General features: G+C 36.0%; 2 protein-coding genes across 6 annotated transcripts in view; both read right to left on the bottom strand.

The window, feature by feature from the left end:
- Nucleotides 1–6: 6 nt before the first annotated feature.
- On the bottom strand, nt 7–8,585 carry trpv6 (transient receptor potential cation channel, subfamily V, member 6). Of its 4 annotated transcripts, XM_079625430.1 has the most exons (18): nt 7,899–8,585; nt 7,673–7,754; nt 6,269–6,429; nt 5,751–5,848; nt 5,542–5,664; nt 5,299–5,439; nt 4,491–4,589; nt 4,213–4,388; nt 3,972–4,118; nt 3,713–3,792; nt 2,627–2,762; nt 2,452–2,538; nt 2,259–2,335; nt 1,685–1,850; nt 1,526–1,592; nt 551–819; nt 360–466; nt 7–263 (listed from the first exon to the last, which is right to left on the bottom strand). In XM_079625430.1, the coding sequence occupies exons 2-18, from the start codon at nt 7,727–7,729 to the stop codon at nt 11–13; spliced, it is 2,244 nt and encodes a 747-aa protein (XP_079481556.1). In that variant the 5' UTR covers nt 7,730–7,754; nt 7,899–8,585; the 3' UTR covers nt 7–10. The 4 variants fall into 4 exon arrangements, with proteins under 4 accessions (XP_079481556.1, XP_079481557.1, XP_079481559.1 ...); XM_079625431.1 differs by lacking the exon at nt 7,899–8,585 and having other exon boundaries at nt 7,673–7,857; XM_079625433.1 differs by lacking the exons at nt 7,673–7,754; nt 7,899–8,585 and adding an exon at nt 6,917–7,000 and having other exon boundaries at nt 6,162–6,429.
- Nucleotides 8,586–11,571: 2,986 nt separating this feature from the next.
- The window catches only part of ephb6 (eph receptor B6), a 58,640-nt gene continuing 44,623 nt past the window's right edge, over nt 11,572–25,588 (bottom strand). For both annotated transcript variants that reach the window (XM_079625429.1, XM_079625428.1), the window contains 13 exons: nt 24,810–25,081; nt 23,037–23,118; nt 22,059–22,183; nt 20,835–20,997; nt 19,980–20,094; nt 19,625–19,680; nt 16,719–16,835; nt 16,296–16,543; nt 15,435–15,653; nt 15,105–15,254; nt 13,723–13,907; nt 13,479–13,634; nt 11,572–12,208 (listed from right to left, as the gene is read on the bottom strand). In XM_079625429.1, coding sequence (XP_079481555.1) covers nt 12,103–12,208; nt 13,479–13,634; nt 13,723–13,907; nt 15,105–15,254; nt 15,435–15,653; nt 16,296–16,543; nt 16,719–16,835; nt 19,625–19,680; nt 19,980–20,094; nt 20,835–20,997; nt 22,059–22,183; nt 23,037–23,118; nt 24,810–25,081 — 1,994 coding nt within the window. In that variant the 3' untranslated portion in view covers nt 11,572–12,102. The remainder of the gene's footprint in view (nt 12,209–13,478; nt 13,635–13,722; nt 13,908–15,104; nt 15,255–15,434; nt 15,654–16,295; nt 16,544–16,718; nt 16,836–19,624; nt 19,681–19,979; nt 20,095–20,834; nt 20,998–22,058; nt 22,184–23,036; nt 23,119–24,809; nt 25,082–25,588) is intronic.

The raw sequence follows: 25,588 nt of genomic DNA, 5'->3' as shown, positions 1-25,588 counted from the left end.
AATTTTACATCTACTTGAAATCCGGGCAATCCACGTTTTCTTCTTTTTCACATTCTATACTCTGGCGAATGAGCTGCCAGCATTTTTTTGGCCTCATGTTGGTTCTAGGCCCGTTGCTCTCAGTCAAATAGCTTTGCGCTGGATCATTTCCAGTGTCACTCTTGCCTGTTTCCTCCTTCTCCTTGGCTGATTCTCCATCCTTTGAGAATGCGTTAACGTAGCGTCTCATCTTTTGCACCAATAGATCATTGCGATCCTCCACTCTGGAATCGTGAGATATTATGAAAGAATAAGACAAAAAATAATTTGAGCGTTTCATGATGCTTTTGTGTTGAATTTGTGATTCCGGGTGTCCTTACCGGAGGTACCAGCATTCTCCAAGGCCAAACGCCAGGCCACAGACACCCAGTCTTGGCCACAAGCGCAGTGATAGCTTCCGTTCCAGCATCAGAGTAGTGGCCACCACCTGTGAACAGAGAAACCCGTTTTCACCCAACATGCTTGCAGAACAATAAATGTGGGACTGAACTAGTCTAGCTACAATACCAACCTGTGTCCTCCAGAGTTCGTCACGTTCCTGGGTGACCCTCCACTGTGTGTCGCTCATCATGGCGATCAGGAGGTTGAATAGGAGGATGTAAGAGACCACGCTGAAGCAGACGTGAACAGAGTGCACAACTGGATGTGTGTAGAGAGTGTGGTCTACTGGCAAGTCTATCAGGCCGATGCTCAGCTCAAACTGAGAGAAGACGGTGATGGGGAACGAGCGGTATGGCGGTAAAGCTGAAGGGTCTTGAGTCATGTAGAAGACCCACAAGCCTGAGGAAGGAGACAAGGAAGTCATTATTCACATTACAAACTCACAATAGTGCTGGGTAGTTACTGACTATTTGTAATCTGTATTACGTAATCAGATTCCAAAAATTAAATACTTGTAATTAGATTATAGACGCCATACTCAATGCGGATGATAGATCACTAGATCACACACCGTACTTCTCTCCCTCACACCCACACATTCATTACTGTCAAAAAATTTAATATGCGCTACCCTGACTAAGGTCTATTATGTTTTAAAATAACAATAATCAGATTAAATTATCAGATCATAATCAGATTACAGTTACTTTATTATGATTCACAAAATGCAGTAAATTGTTCTTTTTTTTATTTATTCTAAAAAAAGCTTACTGCTTTTATACCTTTGGAAAGTTTTATAAGTTAATGTTTTTAATTAATTAAATAATAGGTTTATCAACTTGTAGTTCCTTCACAAACCCCAGGAAACCCTGATGTAATGCAATGTTTAATGTTGTTGATGATAAAAAATGGCATATTTTCTTTCTCTTTGTATTTTTATATTAAATTGGTACAAGTTGATCCTATTCAAAAGTAATCTAAAAGTAGTCAGATTGTATTGTATCGTCATGTAATTTGAAATCAGTAACGATTAAGGACTACAAATTGTAAGCAATGCGCAGCACTGCGCATTAATATATGGTGATGCAACTGTATTTGAACTAACCGGTTGAGGATCCAATGAGGAAGATGAGAGACAACCACATGAACTTTGTCAAATCTCCAAATAGTGTCTGCAAAACAACATCCACACAAATACATTATTAAGCTATGCTGGGTCTACAAACCAACAACAGTGAGAGGCTGCCTCAGCAAAATGCTTCACCTTTTGAATCACAATGACATAGGGTCCCAGCATCTCAAAACCTCGGGCGAAGTACATAACATTGGACCAGCCGAGAACCAGAGCCCAAGCCATCGGCACAAGCTCTCCTGCCATTCCAGTGGTGCGCATCACACACAAAATCACAACCAGACACGCGTAGCTTACCCTGCCGCAGAAATACAATGAAATTCAGTGTAAGTGAATGGATGTGAGTCAAACTGATTTCATTCAACAAAAATGCTAATATTTTGATGCTAAACCCTCCAATATGATTATCCCCTAGCGATGGACCACCTTCTATACAGCAATCACACATTAAATTGATCAAATGTGACAATAAAGACTTTTACATTGTCAAAAAAAAGAGAGTATATTCCAAATCAATTCTGTTCTTTTGAAATTTCAATTCATCAAAGATTCCTGAAAAACGGTTTTCAACATTGATAATAATAATAAATGTTATGAATGTTTTTTGTGTTATAAATGTTATAAAATATTGTGATATATATTTAGGGTTCTTGGACCCCATTTGAAAACCCCTGTGATAATAGACTTTACAACAAGATAAACTCACAAAGTGACATGGAAGGGGCCTCCAAGCGCAGACTGGCCGAAGTAGCGTTTAGCCCCCACTTTCAAAATACTGGGAATCTGAAAATGATTCAACATAAGGTATGAGTGTTTTGGCATAATACCAATAATACTTGACATTTCATAACATAATGTTTTTAAAGTCAGAATGAGTTGTGTGGGGAAATTTTTCTGACCTCTATCAGCAGAATAACGATGGCTCCTATGAGACTGATAATTTCTCCAATCAAACGCAGGTGATCTTTATAGGACTGATAGCTCTCCTAAACACACACACACAAATTAGGTACTTACAAACATATATAAAAGTGCTTTGACAAGCAGATATATAAAAGTAATAATGTTTCACACCGTGAAGCTTTTTTGTATTTTCATGGTGTTGTCGTTGTCTGCTTTGGTGTAATTCTCAGGAATGTCCTTCAGGGGGCGGTATATACAACACAAAGTGAATATGCTAATATACAGCAGGTACACCAGCATTAATAACCTGCAAACAGATTAATAGAGCAACATCATTAGTTTGACTGAAATTATAAACATAATTTCATATATTGTGTAAGGCTTCATAGCACACTACTGCTATCAAAATGAAATGTTTTCTGATAAAATCAGAAAAAAAACTGAATATGTGGAAAAGCTTGAAACAGTTTTAAACAGTCAGCGGGAAAAAGAACAGGTACAACAATGACAACAAAACAATGTTCCTTTAAACCTCCACATGTCGAATTACACTACATTTTGGACATAATTATATTCTCATGATATTACATTTGATATACTATAATTTGTAGCTCAAACAGTAAAGCACACAACAATTCCCAGGTAATGCATGAACTGATTCATGTGTATCTTGATTACAATGCAAGTAGATCTGGATAAAAACAAATGTATATTTATGCATAAACAAATGCATAATATAATATAATATAATATAATAATTGCATTACTAAATGTAATTAATTTACCTAAATTGCCTTAAAGATTACCTGTACTTGATCATTTGAGTAATTAACACAACAAATCTATATTTTGTGGATTTTTAAGACAAAGAAAGTAAAGAAATGTAGTGAATGAAATATCCAAGTAATGATTTCTTGATTTAAACTAGTAAAAATAGCCAAAAATCTGCATATTTGTTTAACTCCATTTTCAACTACAAACTGAAAACTTTGTATGTGTTTTGGTCGTTTATTTACACGACAACAGCGTTTTGAGGGCCTGAAATGCAAACTTTTGACTGGGTTTTTAAAGTGCAAGTATTTTTAAAAAGTGTAACTACTGGCCTGACAGCACAATACAGCTTTTTTTAGAAAGCAAAGGAAAAACCTTTCTGTTTTTAGTACACCATTGTCGTGTAAACGTCCCCTGAAACATTAATTAAATAAAATGATAAACTTTTTAAATGCTGTGATTTTATAGGATGTGATAGTGTGGCACCTGAAGTAATGTTTCCCATAGAGATTCCACTTCAGCCTTACGAGCTGTCGCACTGGAGTCGACTCAAGAATCCTTCTGGCCTGAGACAGAGACCATGCACAAAGCACTTAGTTAACAGATGAACTAACAACACCCAAGCTAAAGCACGTTGGCTTAGTCTGTTATTTATTATTATTAATGTTTAAGTTGAGTTTTGCCCGTTCTTCTTAGTCAAGGCCTGTTTGATATCCTGCAATGTGTCCTGCACGCATTTACACACCTCTTTTTTCGGACTGCTGACTATAACCTCAAGCACTGAGAGGTCATCCACCCTGGAGTCAATCTCAGTGAGGTCATAAAGGTTGGAGGTCAATGGTCCCAAACTCCACTGAATAATGCGTCTGCGGTTAACAAAGTGCTGGAAGGCCTGTGCAGCATCATATTAAAATGTTACTTTGCAATCCTGTGACAGAAAAGATGCATGTTTTTGGAAGAGATGCATGAAAAGATCTCTTTCTCACCACGAGGTTGCCCTCCTTGGCAGCGAGTTTGAATGGTGTGAGGCCTCTGTAGTTGGGAATCATGTCTAGAGGGATGGGGGGGTCCAGATCTGCATCTTGTGACATCAGAATGTCAAAAATATGACATGCAGTTGTTTTATTTGGCTGCAAAACCAACAGATGCAGGATGGTATTACCTGTTCATTAGAGAAAGAAGAAAGTTACAAACACATATGCAGATATACATGTCAAATTGGGAGTAAAATATTGAATTAGGCCAGTATGTTATTTTCTCTTACCAAGGGAATCCTGGGCCCGAATATTAGCCCCAGCTTTTATCAACATGGACATAATTTCTTCATTACCCACACAGCTTGCAAATGCCAGGATGTGTTCACCTACATTTACACAATTTATTTATGAATGTTTCTATGTAAGTATGTATGTAACAGTCATGGGAAAACATTTTTTTGTACTCATTTACTCACCCTCATGCCATTCTCGATGTATATGACTTTCTTTCTTCAGATAAACACAAACAAAGATTTCTGTGAGACCATATAAAGCAAGTGAATGGGTGCCGACCGGTCGATGCTTGAAAAAACAACACACAACGATCCCAGTGGATGAATCAATGTCTTCTGAGGTGATCTTGATTTGATTTATATAATTTATACAATTAATACAAATTTCATAGTTAAGTGAAACGATAGGTGTGTGTCAGAAAAGTACTATTATTTTTGCGTGGAAGAACAGAGGATGGCCACTTCTCGCGTGAGCTTCGCAACACACTTCCATCATGAAGTCTCGTATGACAGTAGCCTGGAAGCAATGATTTATAGTATTTTTCTTACACACATCGTTACATCTATCACTTCAACATCCAACTACTGGGATTAACGTCACGATTGCTGTGTGTGGTTTTTCAAGCATCAAAGGAGTGGCAATTTTTCAAAAAATTGTAATCTGAAGAAAGAAAGTCATATTCAATGGGGAACTGCATGAGGGTGAGTAAATGATGAGAGAGTTTTCATTTTTGGATGAAGCATCCCTTTAATAAAAATGATTCCTAACAAATGATTAATAGGACAGAAACATCCATCTCACCAAAGTACAGAAGTCCTCCTCTTCTTTTGCGGAAGTACATGCCCGTGACCCTGGGTGTTGCCACATCACCCCCTCTTGTTATCAACTCCTGGACTATGTTAACATTCTGGTTAACTGCAGCAATGTGAAGGGCTGTTAAACCTGTCAATCACAGCATACATCCATGAGATCCTCTAGCACAAATAGTTATAAAATTGTGTTTTTTAATGTTTGAGGAACATTTCGATTTTTCAAAACAGCGACCTTGGTAGAGTTCAGAGGTCATAGGCTCGTTGATGAGCTCAGGTGCTCCGTCCATTAATGCCACAGCCGCTTCAAAATTATCATTCATCACAGCAACATGCAGAGCCGTCTCTCCAAGCTCACCTGGAACGCACACACAGCGGCAGATGTATTTGTCATTCAACGCGCCAGTTATGTAATGTAAAATAATGGCAAAAACTGTGGTTTACCTCTCTCAAAGATATTTGTAGATGAACAGTCAAGCAGTTTCTTTATGCAGGCTGCATTATTCTCCTTAGTGGCGGAAAACAGGGGGATGTCATTTACTCTGCAGAACAGAAAGAGAAATGACTACAACCGTAGTTTGGAGCTGAAATCAGGACATCTTTTCCCTTTATTAGCGCTTGCAAGGCAGCAGAACTGTGTTGATATTCTTTTAACATTATTTTCCTTCATTAAATGTACTTCATTTATACACAAATTTCTGTAATTAATCCAGACTCCATTAAAACATTTAGTAAATAATTAATTTTTAAGAGATTTAAGATTAAACTTAAATCTCCTTTTGATTTACACTGTTAAAAATTATTACAGGCATTACATATATTTATACAGAATCAAAATAAAAATCCTAAACTTACCAGGATTTTGGAATTATTCTTTTACTGCCTTGCAATCACTAGCATTTCCTTTTTGAAATGCAAATGTAGTGCCTAATTTATTATATTGACAATAGTTAGTTATTCACTTTTTGTTCTGCATGAGGAAGGTCTCATCCAACATTTGATTCCATCCTTTCCTATGCTGAAGGCGGAACTTCATTTGGTTCCACCAGTGGTTTATCTCTCCTGCAGCAGTTCTGGAGATGGCTGGTGCCATGGTTTCTGGAGGAGTGTCAGACCAAAATGACTGACAGAAAAAAAAGAAAAAAAAAAAGAAAAAAAATCAACATTACCAAAATAGTAAACCACAGAAAAAGATGATTTTAAAAAAATGCATTATTTCTGCATATTTAAATTACCATGCAGGTGAAGCGATTTCTCTCCTCATCAGCTCATTCAACAATACTTATAATCAGAATACTTTATCTTCATAATTAAAAAGATCCTTTAAATATAACGATTCTTTAAAAAATTATTATTACACAAACTTTGATTAACTGTTTTTGTACAATGTAATCTAACACTTAAATTCCTTTTATATTGGTGTGACCTAGTGTGTGTGTGAGTGCATATGCATATATATGCATATATATGCATATATATATATATATATATATATATATATATATATATATATATATATATATATATATATATGTATATATATATATATATATATACATACACACACAAGAAAATATATTAATATATTAATTAAATAATAATTCACCTACCTTACAAAAATCCTAAATACGTTATTCCAATGTTATTTTTAGTAATTGGTGTATAGCATGTTTGTTTGAATGTCAGTGGACAATAGAAAAATAAGTAGTCTGACATCAGTATTTATACTTTTAGCTGAGCCAAGAAAGGAGGGAGGAGGACGTCACTCACACAGGTGGACAATAGAAGAGCACTCTTGAGGTTTAGGAGCCCAGTGAGTGACCCAATAGTTCAGGACAGATTGGGACAGTTATGTTAAATACTTGTGCTTTTAGTTAATTTAAATGTTATGTTAACAACTTAAAGGGATAGTTCACCCAAAAATGGAAATTCTGTCATCATTTACTCACCCTGAAGTTGTTTCAAACCTGTATGATTTTTTTTCTTCAGCTGAACACAAAAGAAGATCTTTTGAAGAATTTTGGTAACCAGTTGATGGATCCTATTGACTTATTTATTAATTATTTCCCATACAACGATAGACAATATATGGTCCATCAACGGTTTGATTACAAAATACGATTTAAAATATCTTATTTTGTGTTTAGCAGAAGAATGAAAGTCATACAGGTTTGGAACAACTTGAGGGTGAGTAAATGATGACAGAATTTTCATTTTTGGGCGAAGATCCCTTTAAATACTAGCTTTAAACAAATCCTTTAATATTCAAGATTACTTTCTAAGGATTTAGGCTATTTATTTATTTAATTTAAGTAGTCTACTTGATTGGGTTTAAAGAAAAACTTAAAGGGGCTTTCACTATGTACCTCTATGGAGTTTCGAGATTGGTCCGTGGTCCATATTTTCCGGTCCTCGCCCATCATCTTTAACTGAGTAAGCTAACGTTACCTGAAACAAAACCATATCAGTCAACACTTTTAAAAACACGGTGTCAGATAAATGTACAGCAAACCTGTTCCAAACCAGCTGAGGTAGCCTATACCAGGATGTTCCAGATGATTCAAAACAACCTTCAGTGGCCGGAACATTCACCTTAATGGAAACGCGGCAGGTTTTGAGGTGCAGGGCCCAACGTCCGATCACTGTGCGATCAATGAGCGTTTGTTCTCCTCCACTGAACACTGGATCATTCAGGCCTAAATCCACATAAAACCAAAGAGTCTTCCTTGTTGTTGGCCAGTGACAGACTGGGCTAAAAGACTTCTTCTCTCAGTAATGTGGTGAAGGACTGGTCAGACAGATACCACCCCACCAGGTCAAGGCATAAACCGGTTTTCGTAATTGTTTTCACGTCTTTCAACGTAACAGGACAGACCACTTATGTTTTGGCGCACTAAAGATCGCCTAATGATGTTTTTTGCACGTAGGCTTTCGTTCCAAGCAGACGGTTTCATGTGCTAACTACAAAAAAGTCCGTCAAGCTGTCAGAACGAGCGAAACACATGTCTAGTTTAACGTAAATGACTATTTTAACCATCGAGTCGGCCTACAGTAGTTCACATAGCCTACATATTTCGTTTGTTTTTCGGTGTATTTCACCGGTAACATTTTTGACCAAAAATTACTTGAAAATTTCTTGATGCATTTGGCAAGAAGTTGTCCACATCAAATAAATGGTCTTGAGACCTTATAAAAAATAAATAAATAAAAGGTCTTGAGTTTAGGTGAACATTTTTACATGATAAATAGTCACGTGACCAGTTGAATTCCTTTACTCTCAGTGCTCCAGAATTATATTACCAATGTTTGTTTATGTAGTTTCCTACTGGTTACAATTGTGTCCATAAAGCACACTTTTACTAACATTTTTTAAACGTTTTTAGCATGCAGATAAAATTGGGATTAAGCGGACATTATAGGCAAAAACAACATCAGAGAGTGGATGTGTAATAAAGGGTAATTTGAGGCATAATACATAGTGGTCAAACACTAGAGAAGTAAAAAACAAGGCCTAATTGTATGTTTACATCACAAAGAAGAAATAAGTGTTTTGGTTAACCAAGAGGACAGTGTCAGTGGGGACATAAATGAAACCTGATATATTTTGTATTAACTTTTGAATGTATACATTTGCAAAAGGTTTTACATTTGGCTAAATGCTGTTGATTAATGTAAATAACAAGTTTCAGGTGAATTTTGATAGTGTAAAAGACAAATGTTTGATGGTCTGGTACATGAGTCATAATGGTTGGTCAATAGTGTTTTAAATGACTTGTGTGAAGGGCTCAAAAACGCATTATGGGATACTATCTATAGAATGTCAGTTGGACCGCATGTTGTGAAGTAATGGATGTTATTTTTTTTCTCCTTCCAGTTATCTTAGTCATGTGTTGTTTTGCATTAAAATGCACATATTTGCTGGATGTTTTTTTGGAGGTTCAGAACAGCCTGATAACCAAGGCATGTGTTTTACTTTGACTGCTTTTGGGAGTTACAACTGTTGTTTTTTATGTTAAGATGTTCTGTGTGCAAATTATTGTGATTTCACCCTGCCTACCACAAATGTTTGCAAACAACTTATTTTGTTGCATTGGTTTAATGAACAGTTTCAGTTAAGTTCAATAAGGTCAAAGTGTAACATGCATCTAGAGTTTTGGTTATTTTTGCACTTAAGTCTTTGCAGGATGCTTTTCACAAACCTATATGCTACAGTATATGCGATATTTTGAACAATCAGCAATAATTTACAGTGTAGGACTTGTTTAGCAACAAAAACAAGTGGGTGCATGATTTTGTTTTGCAGCATATAGAGATGTTTGACGCATAATACTATAAGGACTATTATAACAGCATGTCTTTTTTTTTCTCCCTTAAGTTTTCAGTTGTGCTGCTTAATATTTTTGTGGAAATGTGATGCTTTTTTCCGCAATTCTTTGATGAATAGAAAGTTTCAAAGAGCCGTATTTATTTGATTTTCTTTTGTAATAATGTTAAATTCTTTACTGTCACTTTTAATCAGTTTAATATGGAAGCATATTTCCGCCACGGAATAAAAGAAAATACAAAAGGTAAATGTCATGAGACTCAATTCTGAGAAATAGTCCCTATATATTCAATACTACTTAATAGTCAATAGCGAGAAATTGCAAGAAAAAAAATCTGAAACCTTTTTTACTTTATATTCAGTGGCAGAAACAAGCTTCCATAGTTTACTGCATCCTTGCCGAATAAGTTTTAATTTATTTTGAAAAAACCTGCATGTTTAGTAGTTAACTTGTGTATGTGTGGATTTGGTGTCCATTACCCCTGTCAGATCATACTCTGATCTCATTCTTATCTCATCCACTTCCAGGTAAAGCTGACACACACTGATCGGTGTGAGATAGCTGTCATTTTGCTGACTCTGTGCTGTTTATGGGAAACAAGAGGGACATTTTAGCAGCGTAATGAGTACAGACTTTTTTGAGCTTGAAGATAATACAAACAAATTCAGTAGTCATCTTAAAACAAAATCATATATATTTTACAAAATTGGACAGTAGTGGAACAGTGGTGAACAACTGTACAATCAAACAGATTCAAATATACATGATCATACACTCCCTTTTTACATATTTCTTTACAGATGAATCCATTTACACTCACAAACACAATTTTATTCACTTCAGCAGCACTAAACGGTTCCATCCGTAATGTAAGTGTCACTCACACACACACACACACACACACACACACACACACACACACACACACACACACACACACACACACACACACACACACACACACACACACACACACACACACACACACACACACACACACACACACACACACACACACACACACACACACACACACACACACACACACACACCTCGCTTTCACCAGCAATTGTAGATCACATTTACTGCAACACCTACTTCACAATGCTCATATAGTACAGTGTCTTAATGCTACATCATTTGTGGGGTGTTGAACACACACCTGCTAGTGGACAGGACTAGGATGGGTGAAGGGAAATGGGCTCACAGTAGCACAGATGTGCCTTTGTATGTGAAATGATGATCACAGGTGAGAAGATGGAACGTCACAGGTCTTAGTCATAGGTAAGCAGTGAACTTCTGTGGCCTTGTGTATGTTTGATACTCGCAAAATGCAAAAACTTTACTGTGTACTGGTTTAATTTTTTCAGTATATCATGAGAAAATATTGTTTATTTTTCTTACACCATTGAATCGTTTTTTTAATAGCTAAAGAAATTAATACTTGTTCAGCAAAGACACCTTTAATTGATCAAATCAGTTACAGTAAAGAGATTTATAATGTTTCAAAATATTTCTATTTCAAATAAATGCTGCTCTTTTGAACTTTTGATTCATCAAAGAATCCTGAAAAATGTGTCAGTTTCCTAAAAAATATTAAGCAGCACAACTCTTTTCAACACTGATAATAATAATAAATGTTTCTTGAGCAGCGAATCAGCATATTAGAATGATGTCTGAAGGATCATGTGACACTGAAGACTGTATCACAGGAATAAAATACATTTTAAAATAGATTAAAATAGAAAAGTTATTTTATATTTTAATAATATTTCACAATTAGAATTTTTGTAATGCATTTTTTGATAAATGCAGTCATTGTGAGCATGTTTCAAAAACATTAAAAGATCTTTTGAATGGTAGTGTGTATTTTCTGAAAGGAATATTTACGCTTTTTTTTTTTAAAGGGGAAAAAATTATTGACAAGCTGTCAACATATATTTTTAAAAATATATTTTTCCTGGAAAACAATGCAAAATACTGATTAGAAACATGATTTTAAACAGTGTACCGAGGGCCTTGTGGTGGTTATTATGTGGGTTTTCAGTTTATCAACCAATATGAGTATTGTTAGGTTGTATAGTTAAAAATAAAACTTTTAGTGCCCTTGACCACAAGTGCCAACAAAGACATAACAGTCAATTACTTTCTATTTAAAGTCTCCGATTGTCCTTGCAACTGATTGTGAGGGAGCTTTCTTTTTGTGTTCTTAAGGCGCAAGTTCATCCTGAATGGCATCAAGTAATGAACTGATAAGTAAGAAAGTGAGAGGTAGTGCAACACTGAAGGAGTAAGCAAAAGAAGAATGTGGAAGACAACAGTTCAGCAAGGGGTGGAACAGATGGGCGAATAATTCAGAAAACTCTTCTTTTTCACTCAAGGCTCTTTTTGTCGTCCTCGTCTCTATTCCAGTGTTCTTGTGGGATAGATCTCCCAGCATGCACTGCTGTGTCAACACAATGTAGGAAGCGTTAGACCTCCACATGTCCCTGAGTGAGGTGTGTCCTGAGCTGCTTCGCTGCGTTTACGATCTTCCGCTGATGACCGAGAAGATTCACTCCGAGAGCCTGAACATCCCTGAGTGATGAAAGTTAAACGTAAACGTTTTTTATGTATAGATTTTATTATATTACTCTTGTCCCAGATCCATACATTTAATCTTATAATATGAATAAAATAATTTTGTATTTGTTTTAAGACTAATAAAAACAAAGAATGTCTTATTACTAAATTTGTAATAAGACTAATTACCTGTTAGAAACTAATCTAAAAGAATGGAAATAAAATACACCAATATTTGATTTTTTAAGAGAAATTAATACTCTAATTCAGCAAGAACATATTCAATTAATCAAAAGTCACGGTAAAGACATTTATAATGCTACAAAAGATGTTAAAATAAAGGCTGTTTTTCTGACCTTTCTATTCAAAGAATACTGAAGAAGAATTGCATCATGGTTTACACAAAAATATTAAGCTAAACAATTGATTTCAACATTGATAATACCAGTAATAAGACAAAACGCACAAAATCAGCATATTATAATAATTTCTGAAAGATAACGAGACACTTAAGAGTGACTGAATGATGCTGAAATTATACTGGTACGGTCACTGAAGACATAACTGACTGTGTTTACGTGAATACTCGCCAAGACCGGCTTTTTGACATTATTTTGGTAACACTTAATTGTAGTGTCATTGTTACATATGTTACATGTAGTTACTATAGCAATAACTATAAATTATGCATCATTACATGCAAATAACTCGAAACCAAAAATACCTAGTACCCTATAGTAAGTATAAGTAGTTACTTAATATTACTCAGTACTCAAATATATAATTACATAAATTATAATTAAAATAAAGTGTAATCTCCCTAGCTTTAATTGTAGGCTTTAATTTCAAACCCTTTATGTATGTATGTATATATATTATATATATATATATATAATAAAATTTTATTTTTAAATTGCCCCATAAAGCTTTTATTTCTGCACTTTTTACCAAAGAGACAGGGATGATATATGAGATGTAATGTGTAAAGAAGAAGAAAAAAAGGAAAATATTATTTAATTGGGTGTATTTACGATGCATAAAATGCTAGTTGTGACATTAGCAAAAAAAATGAGTTTGCCATTCAATTCCAAAAGTGTTACAAATGTCCATCACGGAATGTTATTAAACACAATAAATAATTAGAGCTGGTGGAAAGGGCACTGTGCTGAGAATTTTAATTTCTTTCTGAAAAAATGAAGAAAAATAGAACATTCTCCTGACAGATATGTAATATGTTGGACATTGTGAGTGGACAAACTAGTGTGAGAAGTGTGTTTAAACTTACTCCATAGTGAGCATGCTGACACTTTCCAGACTGTGGTACTGTGCTCTCTCAAACGCATCTCTATACCGGTCCATCTTTAGAGCTGTTAGCCAATCACCGACTGTTGACACTGATGAGAGGTCAGTAGGGGTGGGGCTTAAGAGTGGCTGGGTGGGACTAAGAAAGAGGAAAATATTGTAAAAGATGAAACACAAAGTTGCCTGATAATAAAAAAAAGTGCTAAATGTAGTTTTGAGCATCTCACCGGCTGTGTTCTGCCTTTAGGGAGGCAGGGTGGCGAATGAGACGGTCAAGGGATGACAGGAGAGAGTCAAAGCCTGGCCGGTCCTGCCTGTCGGCCTGCCAGCACTGCAGCATTAGAGAGTGAAGAGCCGGGGGACAACCGTTCGGAGCAGGTAAGCGGTACTGATCCACCACTGCCTTCATCACCTACAGAGGGGAGTTAGGGAAGACATGACACTTAGAGCAGTGTTGCATTGAATGAGTCACAGAGAAATACAAAAAAAAAGGAAATGGACAATGATTTTGAGGAAAGAGGAACTAAAAACCAGCAAGAACTGCAAAGAAAAGAGAAATCAGATGAGAAATAAAACTAATTTAGTAAGGTGTTATGGAAATACTTGGTAACAAGAGTGAAACAATGCAAAACATATTTGATTCATTTTCCCCTCATATACTCATAGGAAATATCAGTTTACATTTCCAAACATTCCTTTTGCCATTCATTCTAATAATCCAGTGAGATTTTTGCATGCACAGGAATCTCACCATCAGCAAGTCCATCTGTTATTACATGAAGAAACAGAAATAACTGAGACAGACTAAATCCAGAAGAACTGCAGCAACCTCTCCAAGATGCTTGCAGAAACCAGCCTGCAAATCTACAGTGTGAAAAGTTTGTCACTTAGTAAAAATGCTGTAAAGTGAGGATGCTTTTGAAAATAGATTTCATTTTTCAATTAACTACTATTAACTAAATCAAGTCAATATTGTCTTAGGTGCACTTGCACATAGTTTTCCAGGCAGGTTTCTTCAAGCATCCTGGAGACGTTGCCGCAGTTCTTCTGGATTTAGTCGGTCTCAGTTTTTTCAGCTTCCTCATGTTATCCCAGACGCCAACCGCTGCAGAGTATCCCAGTACCTGCGTGACTCATCATATACATAAACAGAGAGAAGTAGTACCTTTAAACATTCAAATACTCTTTTTGCTGCAAATTAAAGTCTTAGTGCTAGTCACCTTGGTTCATGTCTTAGAGCGCTTTACTGAATAATCCTTTGAAATCCCTACGAAGAAAAAGACTGGGAAAAATACCTCTGGAATTAAAGCAGCTGAAAAAAATAGTCATTAAATGTTGTATTTTAGTTGACATGTGAATGCGCACCGTTTGAGGTCATGAGATTTATAGGTGCCTGTAAACTTCTCTAAAAAAATACACTAAAATCTGCTTAATGTCACACACTCACAGTACTGCTGAAAACTTGAAATCCCAAGCAGTGAACTGCACACACACTCTGTACCGTGCTCATCATCAAACAGTCTAATAACTCCCTCTAGTGTACATTTGGTTTATATAATTGCTTTGTGACAGTGACTGCATGGGATGTAAAGCAATCTATAAAGCTCACCTCTTGGTTGCTCATATCCCAGTACGGACGTTCTCCATATGACATGACCTCCCACATGAGTATCCCAAAACTCCAGACGTCACTCGCTGAACTGAATTTACGATGCTGAAAAGCTTCAGGAGCTGTCCACCGCACAGGGATCTTACTCCCCTGAAAGACAGAGACAGTAATTGGAGCAAACGCAATGACAGCGCCAATTAACAAAGATGTCTAGGCCTGAAGACAGACACCACTGCAAGGAATTGAAAATGAAAGGAATTCCCACACATCCACACTTTTGAACATTTAATAGTGTTTTTGTACATTTACAGAAATCTTCCCATAACGCACCAGTGAAGCAGTGTAGGTGGGCATGTTGTGGTCCAGACCCCTCATTAAACGTGACAGGCCGAAGTCAGACACCTTACAAACCAGGTTCGAATTCACCAGAACATTCCGGGCAGCAAGGTCACGATGGACGAAATTGCGCTCCGAAAGGTAGCGCATGCCAGCTCCAACACCTCTCACCATGCCCACAAGCTGCAACACGCTGAACTGATCCTCATTTTCCTTAAAAAAATATGAATAATTACAAATATATAATATCGTATTTTTAATTTTTTTTAATTTTGATGTAATGTAATTTTCATCATTTCTTATTAATGTCATTTTTAATTAGTATATTATAATAGATATATTTAATTTATATGAATAAAATATTATTATTAGTTGTAGTAGAATTATTTTGTATAATAACATTTTTCTTGTAATTTTTTTCTTACCCTGAGAAAAGCATCTATTTTCCATAAATTCTGTGATAATTTAATTTAAAGTTCCCCTGCAGTCAATAATTTTAACTCTCAAAACTAAATTAAAATGACATATTTAAACGTTTTTTTCCTGTGAAAATAATTGATTCATGTCTTAAAATAGCTCGAATGGAACTCTACACCCATGCTTAATTTAGCATACGTGACCCATGAATATGCAAATGAGTCTCCGCCTCCACTCAATCGCATCAGATCAGCTCAGACTACAACTGATCCACTGTCAACTTTACTGTAGTAAAGGCTACACAATAGCAAGTGGAAATTCAGCCATATATGTTTAAACCAGGAACTGTTTAATATTATATTAAATATAATATAACAATATAGTTCATTTATATAAATAAATAAAATGGACTGAATATAACATCTTGTCACTTCTTACCCTGAGAAAGGCATCCAGAGGGCCGTTCTCCATGAACTCTGTGATAAGACGTTCAGGAGGGGAGCGTGTGATCACACCTTCTAGTTTCAGCACATTGGGGTGGTCAAACTGGCCAAGGACTCCTGCCTCACTGAGAAACACATTCTTCTCACGGTCTGTCACCCCCCAACGCAAAGTCTTAACCGCAACCAACACCTCTCTACGACCTAGTGGCCTGTACCGGCCACGGGACACCTCCCCAAACTGAGCTAGAAAGAGAAATCCAGTCATTAGATTGTTCCATTTCAAACTGACATTTAAACATATCACCCAAACTAATAAAAGCCACAGAATCCATAATGCTAGTTTTATCTGATTTATATGCTGTATGTCAAGTTAATGCTATCTTGACTTTGGAAAATTAACTTTCACACATGTACTAACCAGCACCAATGACCTCTTCGATCTTAAGGTGAGCAGGGTCGATTTCTCGTGCAAATTCTTTGACTGCCTCACTGGGGTCTTCGTAAGTGGAGGGATCCACGTAATATTTCACCCCACCTGAATGAAAAAACATCCACATTACACTGTTTCACCCAGTGGTGTAGTCCGAAAAAAAGTGGTTTACTATTTTTTTACTACAGCAATTATTATGAAAATAGCAACCTACACATGTCATAGTTGTAATATAAATCTATAGTAAAACATATAGCCTATTCCATGAACAGATTATTGCCTGGTTTCACAGACAAGGCTTAAGTCTACTCACAGAATAAAATATATGTTTGAGCTGTCTTAACTGAAAGCAACTTGCACTGATATATTTACAATATGTCAGTGTCATTGTTTTGGCTCAAGATGCACAGCAGTAATGTTTTTTTCTAAGGCACGTTTATAAAAGCTACTTAAATGTCTTGGCATAATCCTGGTTTAATGTAAGCCCTGTCTGGCCCAGGGCCAGAAATTATAAATTATACAAGTTTACAAGTTAAATTATAAAAATGTACCACAGTAAATCATGATAAATTCTAGCAAGGGTGGTCATAAATAGTTTTACAAGCTTTCTAATAAATGTTGGCACAAGATGATGTTTTCTCTTCTTTTCATCAGTCTTTTTACTTTATGGCTTTTCCAGGTCATGTTTGACTTTCTCTATAGCATTTTAAAGTGTTAAATTCTCAATAGAATTCAAACGGGTCGCACATTTTATCACCGATGTCACGAAGGGCTCGCGGAATCTTATCGCACTTTTGAGGTGTGATAAGATTCAGCACTGTAAAAAAAAGTTGCTGCCTTAAATTTTTAAGTACAATCCACTTGGTTGTTTAAGTTCAACTGAAATTCAACTTAAATTACATGAAACTGACTCAATAAAAATGTGTTCAATCTTTTTAAATTATTAAAAAAGTTAAAAAAACTAAAAAGTAGTAACTGGGTTGGTTGATTTCACTTTTCTAACTTTAGTGAGCATAACTGTCTTTTGAGCATAAACAACATCTGCAAAGTTACAACGCTCAAAGTTAAAAGCAAAGGGAGATATTTTCTTTTAAAGTCCGCGTGAACCTGAAGTTGCAAACGACTTTTCTCAAGTGTTGTGACGCATTTCCGAGTGAAACGGAATATTGAATAGAGGGCAGGGTTTTACTTCAGCGCTCCTCCTCTCCATCTCTCGCCCATAGCAGAGTAAAGGTTTGAGGGGAGTGGTTAAGCGATTAACCAACCCAAGCCGTCAAGCCTATGTCATCAGAAAAAGAACCATTCCAGACCCGGAAGTAACTTTTCAAACTTTGATTAAAGATAACTTCGGCAAACAAACTTTTTCCGTGTATTAACTTGCACGGATTAATTGTTCACCACAAGACTAGTAATATCCACTAACAAAGTAAATAGGGTCAATTTTGATTTCATGCCGACTTTAAAGAAATAGCTTTTTAAGGACTAGAACAAAAGGCTGGTAGGGACTATACAACATTCATCCCGGGTTAATGACATCACCGACCCTAAAATTGACATAAACCCGCCCACGGAACACGACTTATAGATTATTATGACAGAATATGCTAATCAATGACTAGAAGATAACTACACATCAGCTACATTAATTCATCAACTAACCATTCAGAAATGTCCTGTTGCATTCTACATGTTGTCCCTTCTTCTTGAGTCTCTTCAACATTGTCTGACTCCGGTTTGAACATAAAATGCTAAACGTTTTTGAAATATTCAGTGCATGGCTGTGTGAGGTAAAAGGACACGAGCTGTTGAAGCTCCGCCCTCTCTACCGGGAGCAGCAGCTCATTTGCCTTTAAAGGAACAGACACAAAACGGTGCGTTTTTGCTCACCCTCAAAAAGTGACAATTTGAACATGCTATATAAAAATATCTGTGGGGTATTTTGAGCTAAAACTTCACACACACACACTGGGGACATCAGAGACTTATTTTACATCTTGTGAAAAGGACATTATACCACCCCTTTAACTTATTTTGATGAGTTAAAGCAATGTAAAAACATGTTGTCATAAATGACTGATTATATAATTTTTTACAGTGCTGTGATTTGCGTGCCATTCATGCACAATTAAATAAACCGGGCTTCAGTCATGTTGCGCTGATTATCTGTTCAGTTCGTATGGGAACTTAGCGCTTATAAAAGCTCTGAAAGTGGGCGTGTGCGATGTAATACCATAATTCTATATGTTTCCATTAACTATGGTATAAATATTTATTTAGTACTTGCCAGTTTTGGTTATTTAGCGGTTGAGCGGAGTTCTCTCGCTGCAGCGCGAACACGCGCCGTCAGTCGATGATGGGCGGGAAAAGGTAGAATGATAGAAGTGCTAATGCATGGTATGTACCAATTACAACAAAGAATCGCGAGTTTACACAACAGTATTGGACACACAGTTAAAGGGGAAGAGAACATGACAGTAGACTATGGAGTTTCGAAGCAAAAACTACAACAAGTGGGTACACGCAAATATTGATTCTTAGAAGTCTTAATACGCAAACAGCCCTTGGCAAAAAGTAAGTATACGGCGTATACGTGCAAATGGCCCCGACTACACTGGTTTTCACCCTTCTAATAACCGGTTCTGTCACAGACATGCTGCCAGTGTGCTCAAGTTTTCAGACTGACAAACTCTACACTTGTGGTGTAGACTTTACTAAAACACAGTTATTGCATAATAGCGATAATTACAAAGTAGTCTGAATACTTTCTATCTCACTTTAATAGATGAAGTGAAAATGTGTTTTTTTTTCTCTTCATTCATATATGAAGTGACTGTTGGAGAACAGAAAGCAAAGTATTCACTGCAGTTCACAGGTACAAGACATAAAGCTCTCACCTCTGTTGCTCATATATCTCTGAAGTCTGTCACTATAAGGGCTCTCTCTCCTTTTACTAGAGGAAAAAGACCAAATAACTTATGTTCTTTTGTAATTTTATATGCAATAAACATATGCAATAACATATATGTGAGATATAAATATATAATGTATAAATATGTGTTTGTGTACAGTATATGCACACACAGATACAAACAGACATACAATATATATAAATTTAATGATATATTTACACACATATTATGTAAACACATACTTTTATGTTAGATGCGATTAATCGCGATTAATTGATTTGACAGGACTAAATCAAATATATTACTCAATAGCTGAGATCAAGGGTTTTGATGTACGTACCTTCGAAACACAAAGACAATGATGATCGCTATCACAACCAATAGAAATGCTGCTCCGCCCATTACTGATCCGATCATAAGGGGCAGGCGATTTTGAATCTGCTTAGACTGCTCCTCTACAAAGAGAAAAATGGCAATACCAAAATTAAATAAAAAAATAACTGAGAATATAATTTTATAAAATAATATTTTATTATATTCACACACACAAAATATTTAAAGTAAACATTTCTTATTATTATCAAGTTCAACGCTGAAAATATTTTTTTGTGGAAACTGATTTTTTTCAGGGTTCTTTGATGAATATAAAGTTCAACAGCATTTATGTGAAATAGAAATCTTTTGTAACAACATAAAAGTCTTTGCAGTCACTTTTAATTGATGAATAAAAGTATTAATTAAAACAAGATTAAATTAGTTCTTAAATATTTGCAGTTGATAACGTTAGGGTGTTGTAAAATTTGCTAAATTGACTGACAATTGCTTAAATTTGGGGGGCCCTTTAAATGAATAATATAAGTCAAAAGTAGTTCATCTGAAATCTCTGAGTTAGTGTATATTTACCTAGGCATAGGTCATATGCTTACTAAACAAGTAGCATTTCGCACTAAAGCCATAGAAAGGAAAAATTGCATCTATTTTTTGTACTGAAATTATTATACTCAGACTGAAAAATGAAAAGAAATGAACAGCATAATCAGTAATTATCCTGTAAGGGGCAATTTTACTAAATACACAGCTAGAAGACACCATTGTTACTGAGACTGCAAATTTAATAGCTTATGAGTAAGCTTGCATATATGCTAGCTAGAATGATAAATTACGTGTGACATAACGCGTTATATTTTTGGCCTACCCATTGCTAGAGTGCTGAAGTAAATAGTGTGGCTGTAGGGTCCGTAGCCTCTCTCATTTCGAGCACGGATCTGGAAGGCGTAGATGGAGCCTGGAATCAGACCTCCAACTGTCACTGTGTTGGTTTCACTGAAGACGCTCACAGCGCTGTCCTCATCAGACCCCTGCCAGAGAGAGAAAGCACCATCTCTGTGACGATACGGCACCATCTGTTCGCTGAAGTTATTTACACATCATCATACACAACGTTTTATACTGATTTAAAGGGATAGTTCAGCAAAAATAATTAAATTATGTCATCATTTACATGTCGTTTCCAGTTCTATTTCATTAATATGTGCTTTTTGCCATTTTTTATATTTCTATTTAGCTTTAATTTATTTTTGTTTGAATTATTTTAGTACTTGAACTTGTTTCAGTTAGTTGCAAGGCTAAATTAAACGTTTTAAGGATTAATCGCATCTAACAAAAGTTTTTGTTTACATAATATTTGTGTGTATATATATACATATTATATTTATATATATTATATATATTTCTCTGTGTGTGTACATGTCTGTATATATATATACACAAACACATATTCTGTCACGGTGAGGTGTCGGTTGAAGAAGACAATGAGGCCAATGACTCCAATACACACGTTTTACTAATCACTTAGATAGGCAAATACAGGCAGAAGGGTTACAAACACCAAACTCGACGAAACTATGACTATGACTCTGACTATGACTATCCATAGACGAGAACGGACAAGGACAAACTGACCTGAAGGAACTAAATACAGACACTGATGAACACTAATTACAGAAACACAGGTGGAACAGATAATTAACTAGATACAGGTCCAATGAAGAAACAAACTAAACAGAACCACAACACTGACATTTATACACAGACAAACACACACACACACACACACACACACACATATATATGTAATATATATATAAATATATATATATATATACACACATATTTTATGTAAACAAAATCCTTTATGTTCGATGCGATTAATCATGATTAATCGATTTGACAGCATTAGTTTTAAGTGTTTTAAGTAATATTAATATTTAATTTTATTTCAGCTTTATTTCAATTAACAAAAATGTCATAGTGTTAGTTTTTAACCGTCATAATCTCCGGTTATTTCAAACCTGTAAAAAAATGGGGGTGGCGGGGGTGCTCTATTCTTTTAATATTTTGCATGAACAACAGTAATGACCTTGTCGTAGTATCGGAGCTGGTATTCCAGGATGTCACCATTGGGCCGGTCCGGCTGAGGCCAGGACAGCGTGATGGAGTCTTGGAATCTGCTCAGCTGGTGCAGCATGGGAACCTCAGAAGGCACTGAGACACAAACATGTACTTATAAGAGTGACCACATGGTGGCTCATCACTTCACAATAGGCAGCCTACTTTTCTACTGCTCTGAATGAATATTCAATGGCTTCCTCATTATAAAGAGAAAGAGCATTATAGAGCGAGAATACACACGCGGATTCACATGTAGGCCCAAATAAGCATTTACATCATGCTTTGGTGCGTGTTTGACGGTTAGTTAGACATTGCTGAAGCCTCATCCGTGTTAATGAGGTCATGAGTTAACCATTCTCCTCTCCCACCCTGTCCCAGCCCCCGACCCCCTTACTCTCAACCAATGTGCCTGTCTGTTAATCAGTCATGTGGAAGTGCTTGTAAAGGTGACTCAATCCCGTTCAATCAGCAGCACCCAAAGCCTAAATAATGGTAAAGTTATATAAACTCATCATATACAGGTCTGCAGAATCCATCTGAGCTTGAATTACTACTAAAGGACGAAAACAAAGAGAGAGAGACAGCGAGAGAGGGACATCTGAATTGCGCCGTTTGTTTCCAAAGTTTCTGTGGCCTGCCACATTGATTATCCTCCCTCCATTTTTCATCTCTTTCCGTCTCTCTTGCTGCTTTCTTGACCATTATATGAGATGACAGCCTATCGTGACCCTAAGCCACCTGGGTCCAGATAGCAGAAGATGAAATATTATAAAGAGTTTTAGATGGAAAGAGCTGACCGTGGGGAGAGGAAGCAGAAAGAGAGGGGTGGAGGATGTCTAGACATAACGATGGTTGGAGACAGACGAAGTAAGACATAGATACACTGTGCAAACAGTTTGGTGCGCACGCGTACGGCGGATGGTCCCAGCATACATGCTCTTCATACCTGATTGGCTGGTGGTGAAATTGATGCTGCCGAACTGAGGTGGAAAGGGGCTCAGCGAGGACACTTCATTTATTGCTTGAACCTGTAAAATCATACACAGCTCACTGCAACAACGCTCTTACATGCACACATAAGCAGCATTAAGGCATAATAATGAGTTATACTTATAAAGACACTTATACTCTGTCTTTACAATTTCTGTATAGGAACATGTACTACCGTTCAAAAGTTTGAGGTTGGTACGACTTTTAAATGTTTATTGAAAAATGTTTCTTATGCTCACCAAGGCTGTATTTATTTGACCAAAAATACTGTGAAAACAGTAATATTGTGAAATATTATTACAATTTAAATAGGTATTTTGAACTCAAAAACTGAATTTTCAGCATCATTACTCTAGTCTTCAGTGTCACATGATACTTCAGAAATTACAGTAATATGATGATTTGGTGCTCAAGATACATTTCTTACTAACAACAATGACGAACACAGCTGTGCTGTTTTGATAAATAGAAAGTTCAAAAGAACAGTATTTATTTGAATAGAAATATATATTTTTTGTAAATCCATTTACTGTCGCTTTTGGTTCAATGTAATGCATCCTTGCTGAGCAACAACAAAAAAGCACTGACCACAAACTTTTAAATGGTATTAGCTATGAAAAACAAACTATTAAACATGCATGCTATTATTGTTATAAAGCCATTCATTTAAGAAACAATGATCAGTAGGAGGGGAAATTCACAGCAAAACAATGACGGAGCACACAAGAAAAATTTAACACGATTCATAAAACAGCAAAAATATTAAATCAAATAACAGTTTGTGACAACTTGTCTGGGTCTCCCCTGTATCATGCTCTCAGTTAACCCTCTTGGCCTCTTCGTTTGTGAAAACACACAAAGGGTAAAAAAAAAAAAAGTCACACTTCGCTCCTTTGTGGTCAAAAATGACCGAAATAGGAAATGAATCGGAAAAAACTACCATCAGCCACAGAAAACCGTGCACAGCAATGACGAATTATCGCTATCCATTCCTTATTTTGTTAGATTTTTTAATGATCAAATACTGAGTAATGAAAATGCTTTTCATGTGTCTACTTTCTAACCAATTTTAATGTTTGATTGTAAACATAATGCAAAAATCGATACTTATCTAACAAAAAATATCCAAACCTTGACAAAAAGTAGACTTTACAATGTCTAAATATCTAAATGCAAAACTTTAATAATAGATGATAGAAATGATTTATAAAAAAAACCAATGGGAATCCAAAAGCCTCTCTGTATATTTATATAGGGAGTTATACAGGTGGTTAAACGGCATTATGCAAGTTTTTATTACATAAGTTATCACTTTAAAAAATATATTGTAAAGGCCTTCACTGTATATTAATGTGTACAAATTATTCTAATTAAAAAATAGCTCATAAATATTGCATAATATAATAAAATCCTCTCAAAATTCTAAATAAAAGGCCTAATTAAAATATATTACTGAACAGAAAAATGTACATTGATTTTCCTGAAAAAAAGAAGAAGTTACATTTCAAGGCTTCCGAGAAGGAGCCAAGTGTGACCCCTAAACGAAGAGGTTCAGAGGGTTACTCAGTATGTAAGTATGATGTTCACTACGAAATCCAACTGATGGCACACGTCAATCCAGAAAACATTCCAACATTGTATTCATGCTTGTCTCTACTGTACTTCCAGTATGAGACTGAGTATTCTATAGGCTCTGGTTCTATATGAACAAAGTGCTGTATGTAAGTACCTGTATGAGGTAGGTGACCCTAGTGAGCAGGTTTTTGAGGGTGACCCTTGTCTGCTTTAAGCCAGTTTGAGAAGGGGAAAAAGTGACAGTCTCTCCACACCAGGAGCACATGCTGGGTGGTGTGCTGGTGGCAGACGGGCAGATTCGGCACACCACCCCATACCACACTTCACTCCGACCCCCCATGTCCGTGGGGGGTCTCCAGCGCAACGAAACCCCACCCTCTGAACTCTCGTACTCCCACGATAAAGACACCGGCGCTGACGGAGGGCCTGAGAAAGAAAACCTGCAGTTATTCACAAACACTGTTAGTGCTCACCAGCTGCTGAACCGTCTAATGATTACCCTCTATAAACCAGAGCAGAATTTAAACTTGAGGAATTTGGGTTGATGACAAATGACTGCCCACAGTAAAGAAAAGGAAATCTTTTCAAATGTTTTAGAAATGTACTTTGTATTTGCATTGGTTTGATATGGTTCTGAAAAACTTTTTCATGTTCTTGATTTTCATCAAGTAAAAAGTAATGTATTTTGCATAGACCTCGAATAGATCTGTGTACAGATGTCCTGATCTTTCTCAAAGTAAAAATATTTATTTATTTACAAATAAATGATCAATTAATGAATATCAAGTTCTGGGGGAGTCACACCACATGACATTGTACAACTAATATTGCCAAAAAATTTCCAAAAAAAAAAAACATGTCTGAATCATCTGAAAAATCAATTGGTTTGGCAGACAAAAGTTTTTCCAAAACTGATAAGCAATTAACCAGTTT

Source organism: Phoxinus phoxinus (assembly GCF_949152265.1).
Source record: "Phoxinus phoxinus genome assembly, chromosome: 10".
Lineage (NCBI taxonomy): Eukaryota > Metazoa > Chordata > Actinopteri > Cypriniformes > Leuciscidae > Phoxinus > Phoxinus phoxinus.
The sequence above is the reverse complement of the archived record's forward strand: the minus strand, read 5'-3'. Positions and strand labels throughout refer to the sequence as shown.